The sequence below is a fragment of the Saccostrea echinata genome, unplaced genomic scaffold (genome assembly GCF_033153115.1).
Source record: "Saccostrea echinata isolate AGI-Se365-2 ecotype Australia unplaced genomic scaffold, CSIRO_AGI_Sech_v1 ptg000006l, whole genome shotgun sequence".
NCBI lineage: Eukaryota > Metazoa > Mollusca > Bivalvia > Ostreida > Ostreidae > Saccostrea > Saccostrea echinata.
The window spans coordinates 14,098,184-14,113,464 of record NW_026889755.1 but is presented as its reverse complement, the minus strand read 5'-3'; the positions used below and the strand labels follow the sequence as shown (position 1 = coordinate 14,113,464).

Sequence of the window (15,281 nt, the reverse complement as noted above, 5' to 3'; positions counted from 1 at the left end):
ATTTTTTCTGGAATAGCTGGAACAATAATTATGTGTAAAAACAACAAAATAAGAACTGATAACATTCGTTCAAAAATCCTGTGAAAGGACTTTACCAAAAATGTTCACAATATAATAAAAAAAAAAGTTTCATAATGTGGTCAGGATATAGGCAAGTAATGATTTTTTCACACACATTAATAATGTTGCAAAAATAGGTTGCATTTGTGAAATAATAAGAATAAAATGTTAAACAGTATCGATGAGCACATTATACAATGTGGTTACCAGTATTTTTTGGAACATCTTATCTCAAAGATGGATGTGTGTTGTATTTGACACAGTTTAAAAGAAATACAAGTCCATAGGACATAAATGTTGCATACAGGTTTCATTAAGGCTAAAAAAAAATTAATAGTTTCTCAGGCCCAAAAATTAAATGCATCAGGTAGGTTTTCTTTTAAGTTGTAATATGTATTCAACTTGAAATTATGTTATTCCAAATATTTCTTTGAATATTTATTCATAAAATATTGTGAATTTTGAAGATATATATCGTTTTCTAATAAATTATCTATCATTTAAGATAGAATTAATGAGGTGGGGAATAACTCAATGTTTTTTTTAAACCTGGAAAACTATAAAAGAAAAAAAAGAAAAAGATCATTGCGGTTGTTTTTGAAATGATATGGTGGTAGCCTTAGAAGCTATTGATTAATTTTTGTTGCACTAATAATGAGTAAATAAAGTGTTTTTGCTTGTAAAACTGAACTTGTGACAAATTTAAGAAAAGCATGTTTATGACCTAGAGAAGTCAATTGGTCAAACAATATCTGTGCACTTGAAATATTTTACCCCTACACATTGGGAAATAGGGTTTCAAAATAATAGATCAATTTCTTCTGTTAAATTGTTTCGAATGCATAGACCAAACAATATGACCTCTAATCATATTTATAAAAAGTGAGGTATAAAAAAAATGCTTTCAAATTTGCCATAAAAACTTGAAAACTTGAAACCTGTTTACCAAGGTTACTTGATAATAAAAATCAATAAAAACATGTGCACTTCTGCAAGAAAAAGGTCAGCAATAAAGAAGTGGTGCGACCATGAGTGACATTGCTCACCTGTTAGTAATACATGTCACGGCCAAGAAGAAAGCAAAATGAAATCCAGTGTGGCTAAAACGTCCAAACATACAACTTAAGGGGGTGGGGGGTTATATGAATTAACTTGAATCTACACTAAATGACAATGGTTTAATATAGATGTTAATGTGTTGATGTGCTATGGGTTTTCTAAATAAAAGTTTGAAGCCTAGGAATTAAAATTTGAAAACATGTTGACAGAATTATGTGTGGATGTTTTCATAAAAAGATCACTAATCATGATTATGTTGTTGAGAAAACTTATAAAAAAAATCCTTTATTGTTATATGTAAAGCCTTGACTCAGCATTGTTTCCCCATTCTCCATCATTTGGTAATGTTGTAAACAAATTTGAATCTACAATACTTGGGCCAAAATAAAATTATACTTTGTTTGGTATTGAATATCTCAATAGATTCAACATTGAACTTGAGAGGCTAAGTCCCTTATGTTGAAATAAAAAAGATTGTTCAGATCCCAGTTAGAAAATTGCAAGGATAAGAAATGAAAAATATCTGACAGTATGACAACTCACAAGCTAGTCTTTGAAATGTAATGTTAAACAAGAGCAATGCTATGAAATACACTGATAAAATTGTTTAAAAAATGATTTTTTAAATAAAATAGAAGTTTGACGTTTAAGGTGAATTCTAATAAATGTTCAGATCTAACATCTGAATTAGATTGATATATGAGTACCATTCTGTGTAGTGCTATATATAATTTTTCAAAACAAAACAAAACATATCAATAAATAAAAGAAAGAAAATTATTGAAAATCTTTACTGTTCACCAAGATTTTTTAATCATTTAGCTTCAATTAAAAAAAAAAAAAAAACCTCCCTCCCTCATGGGTCTGAAACCCCCCAGGTGGCAATTCTAAACAAACATTTCTTTAAGGATGGCGTTGTGTATGTTTTGATATGTATATTTCCAATGGCATGTTTTTGAAGCTGTTTCAGAAGGAAATATTTGTTTAATATATATTCGTTTATTAAATTTGATTGTCCACTGTTTAATTACCTTAACCCTTGGGGTCATGATTTATACAAATATAATAACACAACTTTTTTTTTTTTTTGTAAATATGAGCAATTTTGGCTTTGTTATTCTTGAGAGATTTTCAATTTTTTCCTATAAATATTTGTACTAAAAATATGATTTTCATTTGAAAAGCACCCTTTCATGAGGGGACATTTAATGATTTGAACTAATTAAATGACTACCTGAGGATGCATACATATAAGATGTCAAAGATCATGGATTTGTTGTCTTTAAGAAGATTTTTTAAAGTTTTTTCTTATATATTCGTATGTTAAACTTTGATCATATCTGGTGGCCTCAGGCTATATCTGGGGGTCATAATTTAAAAATCAAATTTTGTAATGTGCAATACTTGAAGATGTTTCCAGATTAGTTTTATATTTTCCCAACTCTGTGGTTCTTGATGAGGAGATTTACAAACATGCCACAAAATTTTAATTATGTCTTCATTATTTCCCTTTATAAGAGGTCATACATGGCCTTTCATATGAAGATAGTAGTTGAGTCTTCTGTGGTCAAGGATGCTTTGTGTTTAGTTTTATTGAAATTGGTCCAGTGGTTCTTGAAAAGAAGTTAAAAATATGAAATGTTTACAGACAGACGGACAGCTAGACAGACGACCAAATTATGATTAGAAAAGCTTATTTGAGCTTTGAATTATAGCTGAAATGAAATGGGCGTTGTTCAAATTGTTCAAAAGAAGTACTTTTCTTGAAAAGTTTAATCTCTCTTAGGTTTCTTTGCTGGGTTGATCTTCTCTCTGGAAAAATGAAGAATTATGAATGAAAATTAAAGTTGCATGAAAGTACTTTAAAAATATTGTGAAGATCTATTTCTTCAAGAGTTTCATTAAAAATGGATTAATAGTAAAAATGTTTTGATATACTTTATATTGATAGTATTTGCAATGTTGTAATATATAAATTTTTGACCTCATTGATAATACCGAAGAAATTTTTTTCCAAATAATTATATTTGTTGAAGAGGTACAATCTGTAATACTAGATATATTAAAAGTAAAAAGTTGAAATTTTGCATTATTGATAATGTTTGCAATTATTTTAATGAGAGATTTTGAGATCATGATTATATAATTATTTTAATGAGAGTTTTTGAGATCATGATTATATATATAGTTATATAAATAACTTTACAGTTCAACAATGGTAAATCCATGAGCGCTTCCTTTGATATGTATGTCTTGTTCGAACCCTCTGGGAAATATTCTTTCCAGTTCCGTTGTTTTTACTTTATAAGTTTTTGTGTCAATGATGAGATAGCTGAAGTCCCTAGATGAAAAAAAAGATGATCTTTGAGTCACTATGGCTAGTTTAAGAATTTTTTTTTCAAATTTCTTTATTTAAGGGTCCTCCACACCATGTGACCTGTGACGTATATAGAGAAAAAATACTTTTACTTCCGATTTTATTGAGAAAATACATGAACAAATTGTCCTTCCACTGTTTGTAAACAATAAACACATGGCATGATGATCACGGAGTGACCGATGAAAAGGATTGCGGTATTTTTTTTTTTCAATAAAAGAACAATAGACGTCTTGGATTATTATTATAAAGATAATAATTCCTAGACAACAGGTACCGATGTGTATGACGAGAAAAGTATAGGTTATTTACACTTTCAGGCTAATCAACCGAGTCTGTTTTTGATACTGTGTAGTTGAACATGTTGAAATTTCGGCACACTAATTTGTACGTTTCAATAATACATTATCTCATTGTGTGTTTATAAATATTGATAAAATAGTGTGCGTTTATAGTTTTTCTCTTTTATTTTTGTCCAGTTCAGTGGCTAGTATATTACTAAATTATAATAGTATGGTGACGTAAGCGGAGACTTGCCAAAGTTTTTGAGTCCCGAGCAACAGGAAAGATAACTCCAAAAAGGAACTTTGATACCAGAGATTTTGAAAATGTTTTTTCTACATCAGTGCATTTAATTTTAATTCAATTTTTTTATGTAATCTAATTCATTAATGTTTCTTCTCTTCAAAAGGAGTCCTTGTTGATTTTTCTCGTGATGTATTTCAAAGAAAAAGAGTTTTATGTACTTCTTATAAATAAAATAAATTTCTGTAAAAAATGTGTTGATCGATAAAATTGAGTTTTTATGGTTATTCTGTGAGCTTAAAAATATACGAAAGGGTAAGGCAAATTTTTTTTGCTAGGTATGAAAACGCCTCGGGAAAAATTTCTTGAAACTTGTGAAATAATTATTTTAAAAAATCAGTATAAATTATATCTTAATCCCTGGACAGTTTTTAAAGGTTGATATGTTTGTTAAAAGTAATGCTCAATAATATGCGAACATAAGCTGTGGGTGTGTGGAGGACCCTAAACTATAACAAATTAAGTTATTGTGGCCTTATTGTAAGCTCAGGTGTCCAATATCCACAAAGCTGCATTAATTTCTATTCGTAACCCAATGCCAAAACAAGACACGCTTGCAAAGAATTAAGCAAAACAAACTAGTTGTATGTACAACTATTAATTAGTTCTTGTAAAATGCATTTGTAAACTGGTTAGGGGAACCAGGTTAGTGTTATTATAGAAATATGTAACAGAAATGAGAGCAGAGTATCTTATGGAAATCGACAAAAACATCATTTTGATTTCAAAAATATGCATTTCATTTAAACAATTTAAAATTAGTAAGCTGCACCTATGACTTTAGCATAATATCAGTCTCATGCTGCATTGGTAAGTAATATGATGACCATGTGATCGAGGTAATTTGGGATCCTGTGACTAATATAATGATTGTTACTCAGAAAGACAAATAATCGCAATTTCAACTTTCAAAGATAGTTATGAGAAATTAAAGCTAATGTGCTTTCATAAAGAGCCTACATATACGCATGTTTATTCAAAACCAGAGTTAAACTGATGACAAAATATTAGAAGAAGCAAAATTTGTGGAATGTTTTTACTGAATGTTGGTCATTAAGCTTTGATTTGAAAAAACATTAAGCGGTGATTTGAACAAACTTGAATCTACACCAGCTGAGGATGCTTCTATGTAAATATGATGAATAATGACTATGCTATTCTAGACAAGATTTTAAAAAAACTTTTCCTATATTTCCTATATGAAACTTTGGTCGGCCATTTTGGGACCTTAATTGCCAATTATCTTCATTTGATCAAACTTGAATTTCCTTCACCCAATGATACTTTGTGGCAATTTTGGTTGAAATTGGCCTAGTGATTCTTGAGAAAAAGTCGAAAATGTGAAAAGTTTACAGACGGACAGACAGACAGATGGACACTGGACAAAATGTGATCAGAAAACCTCACTTGAGCCTTCGGCTCAGGTGACCTAAAAATAATAGGATATGTGATCACAAAATGTCAAGTAATCTTTCAGCTGTAGTCAGTGAAGAAGAATAAAATTTAATGACTTACTCTCTAAAATCTACCCCTTCGACTTTTCCTTCGACTATGGTGTTCTCTTCGGATTCCTATGATAGAAAAATTGTTGTAATGATTTTTAATTAAAGCATTAAAGTGGAAAGTTCATGCAACTTAATCCTTTGCTTGAAAAGACTCACTTGAATGTATTTTTTTTCTTATAGATCTGCAAGTTTTACATTATTTTTTCTATTTGTAAAATAGACAGGAGCATGCATTTTCACTACAGTCAAACCTGATTTAAGAGATGACTTGTTTGAGAACAAGAAATTGGCTACACATGTGGCCACTTTTCAAGGTTTCAAAAGAATGAATAAACCAGAAGTGTGTGTTAAGTCTTTAGCTCAACTGGTATGTTATTAAAATAAAGGAAGAAAAAAATTATTAATTAAGCTCTTTCAAATGACATCAAGAGCAATGACTCTGTGACCTTGACCGATATACTAAAAATATTTTTTTTCTGTGAATTTAACTTTCACCTTTTCTTATGAACCATAAAAGATAGAGACTTTAAATTTGGTATGCATATGCCACTGATTAAGTCGTTTCATACAACACTACGGTCAATGACCTTGTGACCTTGACAGTGTCCTATATGCTAAAAATATCTGTTTTGAATCTTCAGCATAACTTTTGAACAATGAGAGATAGAGACTTCATATTTGGTATGCATATTTTACTAATCAAGTTCTTTTGAATGACATCAAGATCTGTGATCTTGTGCCCTTGACTATGGCCCATATGCTAAAAGTGTTTTTTTTTTTTTAAATTGTGTTGAAGATGGGTGAATAGTGTTTTCCAAACACATCTTGTTCAAGATTGCACTAATTTGAGTGGTTTTGGTTCCATCCTGCAGGCGACAGGGATCATGAAATTAACAATTTTTGTTTTACATGCATGCTTTATGCCAAATTTGGTTGAAATTGGTTTACTGGCTTCAGAAAAGAAGCTCAAAATGTTCAAACATTACTGTACGCTGACGGATGAAAATGGATAGGAATAGGTCACCTGAGTTTACTCAGGTGATGTAACTTTACTCAGGTGACCTAAAAATGTAAATGTTAAGAGAACAAGAATTTCAGTTCATACCTTTATGGAAGTAAGCAGGGTTGAATTTAGTGAAATTATATCTTTAAATGTTGCAACTTCTACGTTGCAGACAGTCACGACTTCATCATTCTGCGGCAGACACTTGTCGGCATGGTCTCCCCACAATTTACAAACTACTCGGGAAGTACCTTCCATCGACTCTATTGTTATCTCCTTCCTCTTACTATTGGGCGATTCTATGATCTGTGATGACTTGAACAAATACTTTGTATATTAGAAATATGTTATACAATTTAATTGTAAAAATATAAAATGTACGTGATCTTTGTACATTATTACTGTACATTATAATCATTATGATCATGTTTTCTAAAAAGAATGTTCACAAGTATCTATAACAAGAGGCCCATGGGCCACATCGCTCACCTGAGAAGCTTTGACCATTCTGTTCTTTACCGGATTTCCCTCTTGTTATACATAATGCATCCCCACCCTACCCCACTGATCATAATTTAGACATTTTGAAATTTATACTACCCAATGATCCTTCCATGGGCACATATGTTTGAGCTTTTTTTGCCCAGTGGTTCCTGAGAAGAAGATTTTCAAAGATCTTTCTTATATATTTCTACGTAAAACTTTGATTCCCTACAATGGCCCCGCCCTTCCCCCAGGGGTCATGATTCCTACAATTTAGAATTTACACTACCCCAGAATGCTTCCACATAAGTTTCACTTTTTCTGGCCCAGTGGTTCTTGAGAAGAAGATTTTCAAAGATTTTTCCTTTATATTTCAATATAAAACTTTGATTCCCCATTGTGGCCCCGCCCTTCCCCTGGGGGTCATTATTTCAACAATTTAGAATCAACATTATACCAGGATGCTTCCACATAAGTTTCAGCTTTCCTGGCCCAGCAGTTCTTGAGAAGAAGATTTTTAAAGATTTTTCCAATATATTTCCATGTAAAATTTTGATACCCAATTGTGGCCCTGCCCTTCCCCCGGGGGTCATGATGTGAACAATTAGGAATGTAAACTATACCAGGATGCTTCCACATAAGTTTCAGCTTTTCTGGCCCAGTGGTTCTAGAGAAGAAGATTTTCAAAGATTTTTCCTATATATTTCTATATAAAACTGATTCCCCATTGTGGGCCCGCCCTTCCCATGGGGGTCATGATGTGAATAATTTAGAATCTATAATATACCAGGATGCTTCCACATAAGTTTCAGCTTTTCTGGGCCAGTGTTTCTTGAGAAGATGATTTTTTAATGACCCAACCCTATTTTTGTCTTTCCTTGATTTTCTCCCCTTGCGAGGGGATATGTCCCTTCATTTTAACAATTTAAATTGCCCTTCACCCAAGGATGCTTTGTACCAAGTTTGGTCAAAATTGGCCCAGTGGTTCTTGAGGAGAAGTAAATGTGACAAGAGGCCAAGGGACCACAGTGCTCACCTGAGCACATTGGCTACGAAAAAGCACATATCAGATCAGAAATGAAAGTTTACTGGGGGGGGGGGGGGATTGAATTTTAACCCCCCAGGGGTTCATGATTTGAACAAACTTGAATCTACACTACCTGAAGATGATTCCATATTAATATCACCAATCATAGGTTTGAAGTACTTGTAAAGATGATTTTAAAGGTTTCCCTATAAATCCCTATATAAACTTTGGTCGGCTATTTTTGCCCAACCCTAGCCCCGGGGGTCATGGTTTGAACAAACTTGAATCAACACTACCTGAGGATGATTCCACATGAGTTTCATTTTTCCTGGCCCAGCGGTTCTTGAGAAGAAGATTTTTAAAGATTTTTCCTATATATTCCTATGTAAAACTTGGGTCGGCCATTTTGGCCCCACCCTAGCCCAGGGGTCATGATTTGAACAAACTTGAATTTACACTACCTGAAGATGATTCCACATAAGTTTCATCTTTCCTGGCCCAGTGGTTCTTGAAAAGAAGATTTTTAAAGATTTTTCCTATATATTCCTATGTAAAACTTGAGTCGGCCATTTTGGCCCCACCCTAGCCCCGGGGGTCATGATTTGAACAAACTTGAATCTACACTACCTGAGGATGATTCCATGTGAGTTTCATCTTTCCTGGCTCAGTGGTTTTTGGGAAGAAGATTTTTTAAAAATGCCATTAATTTTTCTCTAATTCATAATTATCTCCCCTTGGAAAAGGGTGTGGCCCTTCATTTGAACAAACTTGAATCCCTTTTACCCAAGGATGCTTTGTGGCAAGTTTGGTTGAAATTGGCCCTGCGGTTCTTGAGAAGAAGTCTAAAATGTTAAAAGTTTACAGACAGACGGACAGAAGGACGCCAGACAAAATGTGATCAGAATAGCTCACTTGAGCCTTCAGCTCAGATGAGCTAAAAAGTATACAGACGGACAGACAACGGACAAATGTGATCAGAAAAGTTCACTTGAGCCTTATATAAAAGAAAGAAATAAATTTATGCTTACTTTTCGTAAAATACCTCTGACTGAAACCATTCTTTTTTGTGGTGATTGGAGAATTTCCTCGACTGTTTCTTGTGGTGGGTTGAGGTATGTGTCAATGACAGATTGGTTCATTTCGAATGGAGATGTTTCAAAAACCTTAAAACATGTCAATTTTGTTCAGATTTCAGCAATATTTAGTAGAGCAGGTGCTTTGTTAAGGTACTCAGATATTTCGATCTACTTGTCTAAATCTATTATGATACAACAAGAACTGTCCAAACTGGACAAAATACCCCCCGCTGGATTTTTTAGAAGTAATATTTTCCATAATAGATATGTATCAAACACAAATTATGAAATTTTTCTAACAGTGATCTTGAACTTCCCCAAATGACCTTGGGTCAAGGTCATGACACACAATTGGGTCATGGGCAATCTTTGTGTGAAATGAGAACCTACCATGTTTATCCATAAGAAAGATATGGATCAGACACGAATTATGAAATTTTTCTTCCAGTGACCTTGAACTTCCCCAAATGATCTTGGGTCAAGGTCATGACACAAAATAGGGTTTCATGGGCAATCTTTGTGTGAAATGAGAATTTACCAAGTTTATCCATAAGAAAGATATGTACCAGACACGAATTATGAAATTTTTCTTCCAGTGACCTTGAACTTGCCCAAATGACCTTGGGTCAAGGTCATGACACACCCTTGGGTCATGAGCAATCTTAGTGTGGAGTAGTAGATTGTAATGTCCCTCTAAGAAAAATATGGACCGGACACCATTGCACAGACAGACGGACAAGGTGATTCCTATATACCCCCCAAACTTTGTTTGTGGGGGTTATAATAAAATGTCTTGTAGTGACACAAATAAAGAAGATTAGGGTTGTTATCAAGTATTTAAAGGGGGGTGACTATAGTTTTATTGTGTGAAAACTACAATAGTGAAACTCTTTCTTTTTATATAATATATAGCTTGCATTAACTTTAGTGTACATGCAAAATTTGGGCATTTCAAAGCATTAATTTGTTTTCAGACCATGTAACTCCCACCTACCAACCCTTGACCCAGGAGGGGGGGGGGGCATAAAAAATAATCATTTTGCTAGATGCACCTTTCTTCATCATTAATATATATATACTTGGATCATTAGCATAAACCCAAAAGCAAAGGAAAATATTTTCTAAGAATTAATGTTTTTTTTACTGAATAATCAAAAGAGCCTTAACACCTGAACCCCTGATTCTTGGGCAATAAAAGTCACAATTTTTGAAAAGGAACTTTTGCTTATCATAACAATGTGCTTAATTAGTTTATTTAATACTCAGAAGCAGAGAAGATTTTCAAAGAATAAATGCATTTTCACTATATAATCAATAGAGCCCGCCTTTACACTAGAACCCTTGACCCTAGGGCCATAAAATTCACAAATCTGGAAGAGGCACTCTTTTTCATCATTACAGTGTACTTATTTAGTTTATTTAATACTCAGAAGCAGAGAAAAAGATTTTCAGAGAATAAATGCATTTTGACTATATAATTTATAGAGCCTCACCCTAACACCAGAACCCCTGACCCTGGGGCCATAAAATTCACAAATCTTGAAGAAACACTCTTTCTCATTTTAACTATGTTCTTAGCTAATTTATTTAAAACCCAGAAGCAAAGAAAGGATTTTCAAAGAATAAATGCATTTTCACTATATAATTTATAGAGCCTCGCCCTAACACCAGAACCCCTGACACCGGGGCCATAAAAATTCACAAATCTGGAAGAGGCACTCTTTCTCATTATAACCATGTACTTAGCTAATTTATTTAAAACCCAGAAGCAGAGAAGAAGATTTTCAAAGAATAAATGCATTTTCACTATATAATCTATAGAGCGCCGTCCTAACACCCCCTGACCCTGGGACTATAAAATTTACAATTTTGGAAAAGGCACTCTTGCTCATCATAACCATGTGCTCAATTATTTTATTTAATACTCAGAAACAGAGAAGAAGATTTTCAAAGAATAAATGCATTTTCATTATATATAATCTATAGAGCCCCACCCCAACACTAGAACCCCTGAACCTGGTGCCATAAAATTCAAAAATCTGGAAGAGGCACTCTTTTTCATCATAACTATGTACTTAGTTTATTTAAAACCAAGAAGCAGACAAGAAGATTTTCAAAGAATAAATGCATTTTCATTATATATAATCTATAGAGCCCCGCCCTAACACTAGAACCCTTAACCCTGGGGCCATAAAATTAACAAATCTGGATGAGGCACTCTTGCTCATCATAACTATGTATTCAGTTAGTTTATTTCAAACCCAGAAGCAGAGAAGAAGATTTTTAAAGAAAAAATGCATTTTCACTATATAATCTATAGAGCCGCGCCCTAACACTGGAACTCCTGACCCTAGGGCTATAAATTTACAATTTTGGAAAAGGCACTCTTGCTCATCATAACTTTATGCTTAATTATTTTAGTTTATTTAATACTCAGAAACAGAGAGGAAGATTTTAAAAGAATAAATGCATTTTCACTATATAATCTATATAGCGCCGCCCTAACACTAGAATCCCTGACCCAGGGGCCATTAAATTCACAAATCTGGAAGAGGCACTCTTGCTCATTATAACTATGTACCTAGTTAGTTTATTTAAAACCCAGAAGCTGAGAAGATTTTCAAAGAATAAATGCATTTTCATTACATATAATCTATAGAGCCCCACCCCAACACTAGAACCCCTGAACCTGGTGCCATAAAATTCACAAATCTGGAAGAGGCACTCTTTTTCATCATAACTATGTACTTAGTTTATTTAAAACCAAGAAGCAGACAAGAAGATTTTCAAAGAATAAATGCATTTTCATTATATATAATCTATAGAGCCCCGCCCTAACACTAGAACCCTTAACCCTGGGGCCATAAAATTAACAAATGTGGAAGAGGCATTCTTGCTCATCATAACTATCTAATACCCAGAAGCAGAGAAGATGATTTTCAAAGAAATAATGCATTTTCACTATATAATATATATAGTCCCGCCCTAGCACTAGAACCTCTGACCCTGGGGCCATAAATTTCACAATTTAGGTAGAGGACTCATTGCTTATTACATTCATGCTAACAGTTTGTCTGCTTGATGTCAGGGAGTAAAGAAGAAGATTTTTTAAGATTGCAATAATTTTAGTAGGTTTGGCCCCACCCCTCAGGCCCCAGGGGGACGGGGACCATGAAATTCACAATATTTGTTCCCCTTCATCCATAGATGCTGCATACCAAATTTGGTAGAAAATGGTTCAGTGGTATCAGAGAAGAAGCTGAAAATGTTCAAATGTTAACACACAACGATGGACGAAAACAGATGGCAATAGGTCATCCGAGTTACTCAGGTGACCTAAAAATTGCACAAGACATTAATTTTCAGTGGAATTTTCTTTCAGAAAGATTTTGATATATATGTTGAAAACTAATACTGACTCATTGTGCGACTTTTTGTCTGCTTTTCATAAAACTGAAACTTATTCCAAAATAGCTAAATATAGCAATATTTTATAGGTAAATAAAGCTATATAGGTAGATATACCTATATAGCTAAATATAGTGATTTTCCTGGACCTGTTTATAGCATTTTATATATCCAGCAAGAGGCCAATGGGCCACATCGCTCACCTGAGTAACTTAGCTGATGCAGATCTTTTTGTTCTATATATATTTCTATGTAAAACTTGGATTCCCTATTGTGGCCCTGCCCTACCCCCGGGGTTCATGATTTTAACAAATTAATATCTACACTACCCAAGGATGCTTCCATATCAGTTTCAGCTTCCCTGGCCCAGTGTTTTCTAAGAAGATTTTTAAAGATTTGTTCTATATATTTCTATGTAAAACTTGGATTCCCTATTAAAGCCCCGCCCTACCCCCGGGGGTCATAATTTTAACAATTTAATATCTACACTACCTAAGGATGCTTCCACACAAGTTTCAGCTTTTCTGGCCCAGTGGTTCTTGAGGAGAAGATTTTTTAATGACCCCACCGTATTTTTGTATTTTCTTGATTATCTCCCGTTGGAAGGGGTCTTGGCCCTTGGTTTAAACCATTTAAATTTCCCTTCACCCAAGGATGATTTGCACCAAGTTTGATTAAAATTGGCCCAGTGGTTCTAGAGAAGAAGTTGAAAGTGTAAAAAGTTTACAGACAGACGGACAACGGTTGATCAGAAAAGCTCACCCGAGCTTTCAGCTCAGGTGAGCTAAAAATGAAAGTGGGCGACAGTGGGAGACAATTTTTAAAAGGAAAATTAGGAAAGAAACGTGCTTTTCTGCATTAAACTTAGAAACGTACCAAATGACGTCATATTTCCAGAAAGCCTCTCCTTTATTTCATATTCTTTAACGATTTATCATATTCATCTTCTCAACTATTGTTAATGTTAATTTCATAACTTTTTAAAAACAAAATTTTTAGGGGACAATAAAGCTTAAACTGTATCCCCTTGTGATAAAAGCAGGATTGAAGAACTTTGCAATGAAACATCTAGACGTGACCTGTAATATTGGCGACTTTAGTGTATGTCAACTGTAAACTGTAAGAGTAATAAATACCTCTTCCCTTCTCATCCCTCTTTCTGTCTTTCACAAGAAATAAAAGACCAAGATATTGGGGCCCTGAACTGTTGGTAGCATAAATGATAAGTAAAATTATAGGCATTTCTATCTTGGAATAAAGTGTAGAATGTTCTTACCTTTGAGGATTCTGTAAGGCGGACAGTGTCGCCGATGGCTGCTACATTAGAGCACAAATAATATTTTCCTTTTTGAAGGCTGTTTTCAAAGTGCTTCAGGTGTGGTAATGTAATTTGTTTGACGGATTTCTCAAGGTCTACATAGGCCATGGTGATTAGGAAAGAGCCCCGGTCGTTTTTCCGCCTAATCTTTTCTGTCAAAATGTAGACTTTTGTTCTTAGCATATTTCTGGCCATCATTCGTTTCACTGATCTGAGCGCGGGAATTAATCTGACGCTGCACGTGCGGCGGGAAAACCATTCGGGTCCTTCCGTCGGAGGTCGGTGAAACAACCTCTAACCTGGTCCACTGGCTCATCCTTACAGTGACGCGGAGTGTACGAAGCAAAATAGGGACAGGGAACCAGGCTAAACAACCTCGTGGTTTATCCGCTTGTCGGAAAGTACCGAAAAATTGTGAATTTTATAAGATGTAGTCAGCTGAGGCCATCCGAATGTTTGGAGATGAAAAGATTACGGACAAATAATAATAAAAAAAAAAATAATAAAAAAAGATGAAGAAATGATACATTTTAGTGTCAAGCTTTATAACATAATAATTATGTAAAAATAATTTTAAATACCTTATATATAATTATCTGTAAGCGATATGAATGTGAATTTCATAAATTAAATGGTCATAATATGCAGTTTTTCTCTGATAACCTTTGACAATTGGATATTTAGGGCCTAGTGGAGAGTTTTTTTTTATTAAAACAATCTTTTCCATTAAACATTGTGAATTTTAGTGAATGCGTTTAAATGACGGTACTGTTAACAATAACTTAAAAAGATAAATTGGGAAAGATATATATACTTTTTAAATGAAATACGTTATAAAAATATGTGAAAGAAATAAATTATTTATACCAAAGTAATTTTATAAAATACAATTTAAAGTGTGATTTTAAAATAACAGGATTAACACAAAAACGACGGGAGGTGTCTTTCCCTTTACTGTTTTTGACCATATCAAAAAAAAATATTTTACCCAAGGGGTGACACTGTTTATATACTGAAGTAACAAATGTGACAATTGACTATTGTCTTCATTAACATGCTATATATATGATTACAAACCCCTAAGTAAGTAAGTAAGTAAGTAAATTTTATTTAAAGTCGGCATTGTATACAATACATAACAAGAAACATGAGCTCTGTAGAGCTCTTAGACCGACTATCACAGTTAAAATATCACAAGAAAACATTTACAGCATAAATTAACATGCAAAAACACATGTACATATATACACATACAAATGACAGATAAAATGGCTTTAAAATCATTTGGGCATTATATATATTTATATTAAATCCCTTTTTTTGAGAAAAAAATATCTTTCCAATTTATATTGATCAATTTTTTTTATCATATTTAACATT

At 33.4% G+C, this 15,281-nt stretch overlaps 1 protein-coding gene across 1 annotated transcript; it reads right to left on the bottom strand.

Annotated features, from left to right (window-relative positions):
- Positions 1 to 2,396: 2,396 nt before the first annotated feature.
- LOC133180277 (uncharacterized) lies at positions 2,397 to 14,239 on the bottom strand. Its single transcript, XM_061314820.1, has 6 exons — positions 13,860 to 14,239; positions 9,128 to 9,262; positions 6,692 to 6,904; positions 5,597 to 5,652; positions 3,326 to 3,460; positions 2,397 to 2,931 (listed from the first exon to the last, which is right to left on the bottom strand). The coding sequence occupies exons 1-6, from the start codon at positions 14,097 to 14,099 to the stop codon at positions 2,892 to 2,894; spliced, it is 819 nt and encodes a 272-aa protein (XP_061170804.1). The 5' UTR covers positions 14,100 to 14,239; the 3' UTR covers positions 2,397 to 2,891.
- Positions 14,240 to 15,281: the final 1,042 nt, after the last annotated feature.

Bases quoted from the DNA above. Each gene is read 5' to 3' on its own strand.
- LOC133180277 (XM_061314820.1), bottom strand. From the start codon at position 14,099: ATGATGGCCAGAAATATGCTAAGAACAAAAGTCTACATTTTGACAGAA. The intron at 3,461-5,596 runs GTAAGTCATTAA...TTTTTCATCTAG, and splicing joins GAAGGGGTAGATTTTAGAGA to GGACTTCAGCTATCTCATCA. The intron at 2,932-3,325 runs GTAAAGTTATTT...TCATTTTTCCAG, and splicing joins GGATTTACCATTGTTGAACT to AGAGAAGATCAACCCAGCAA.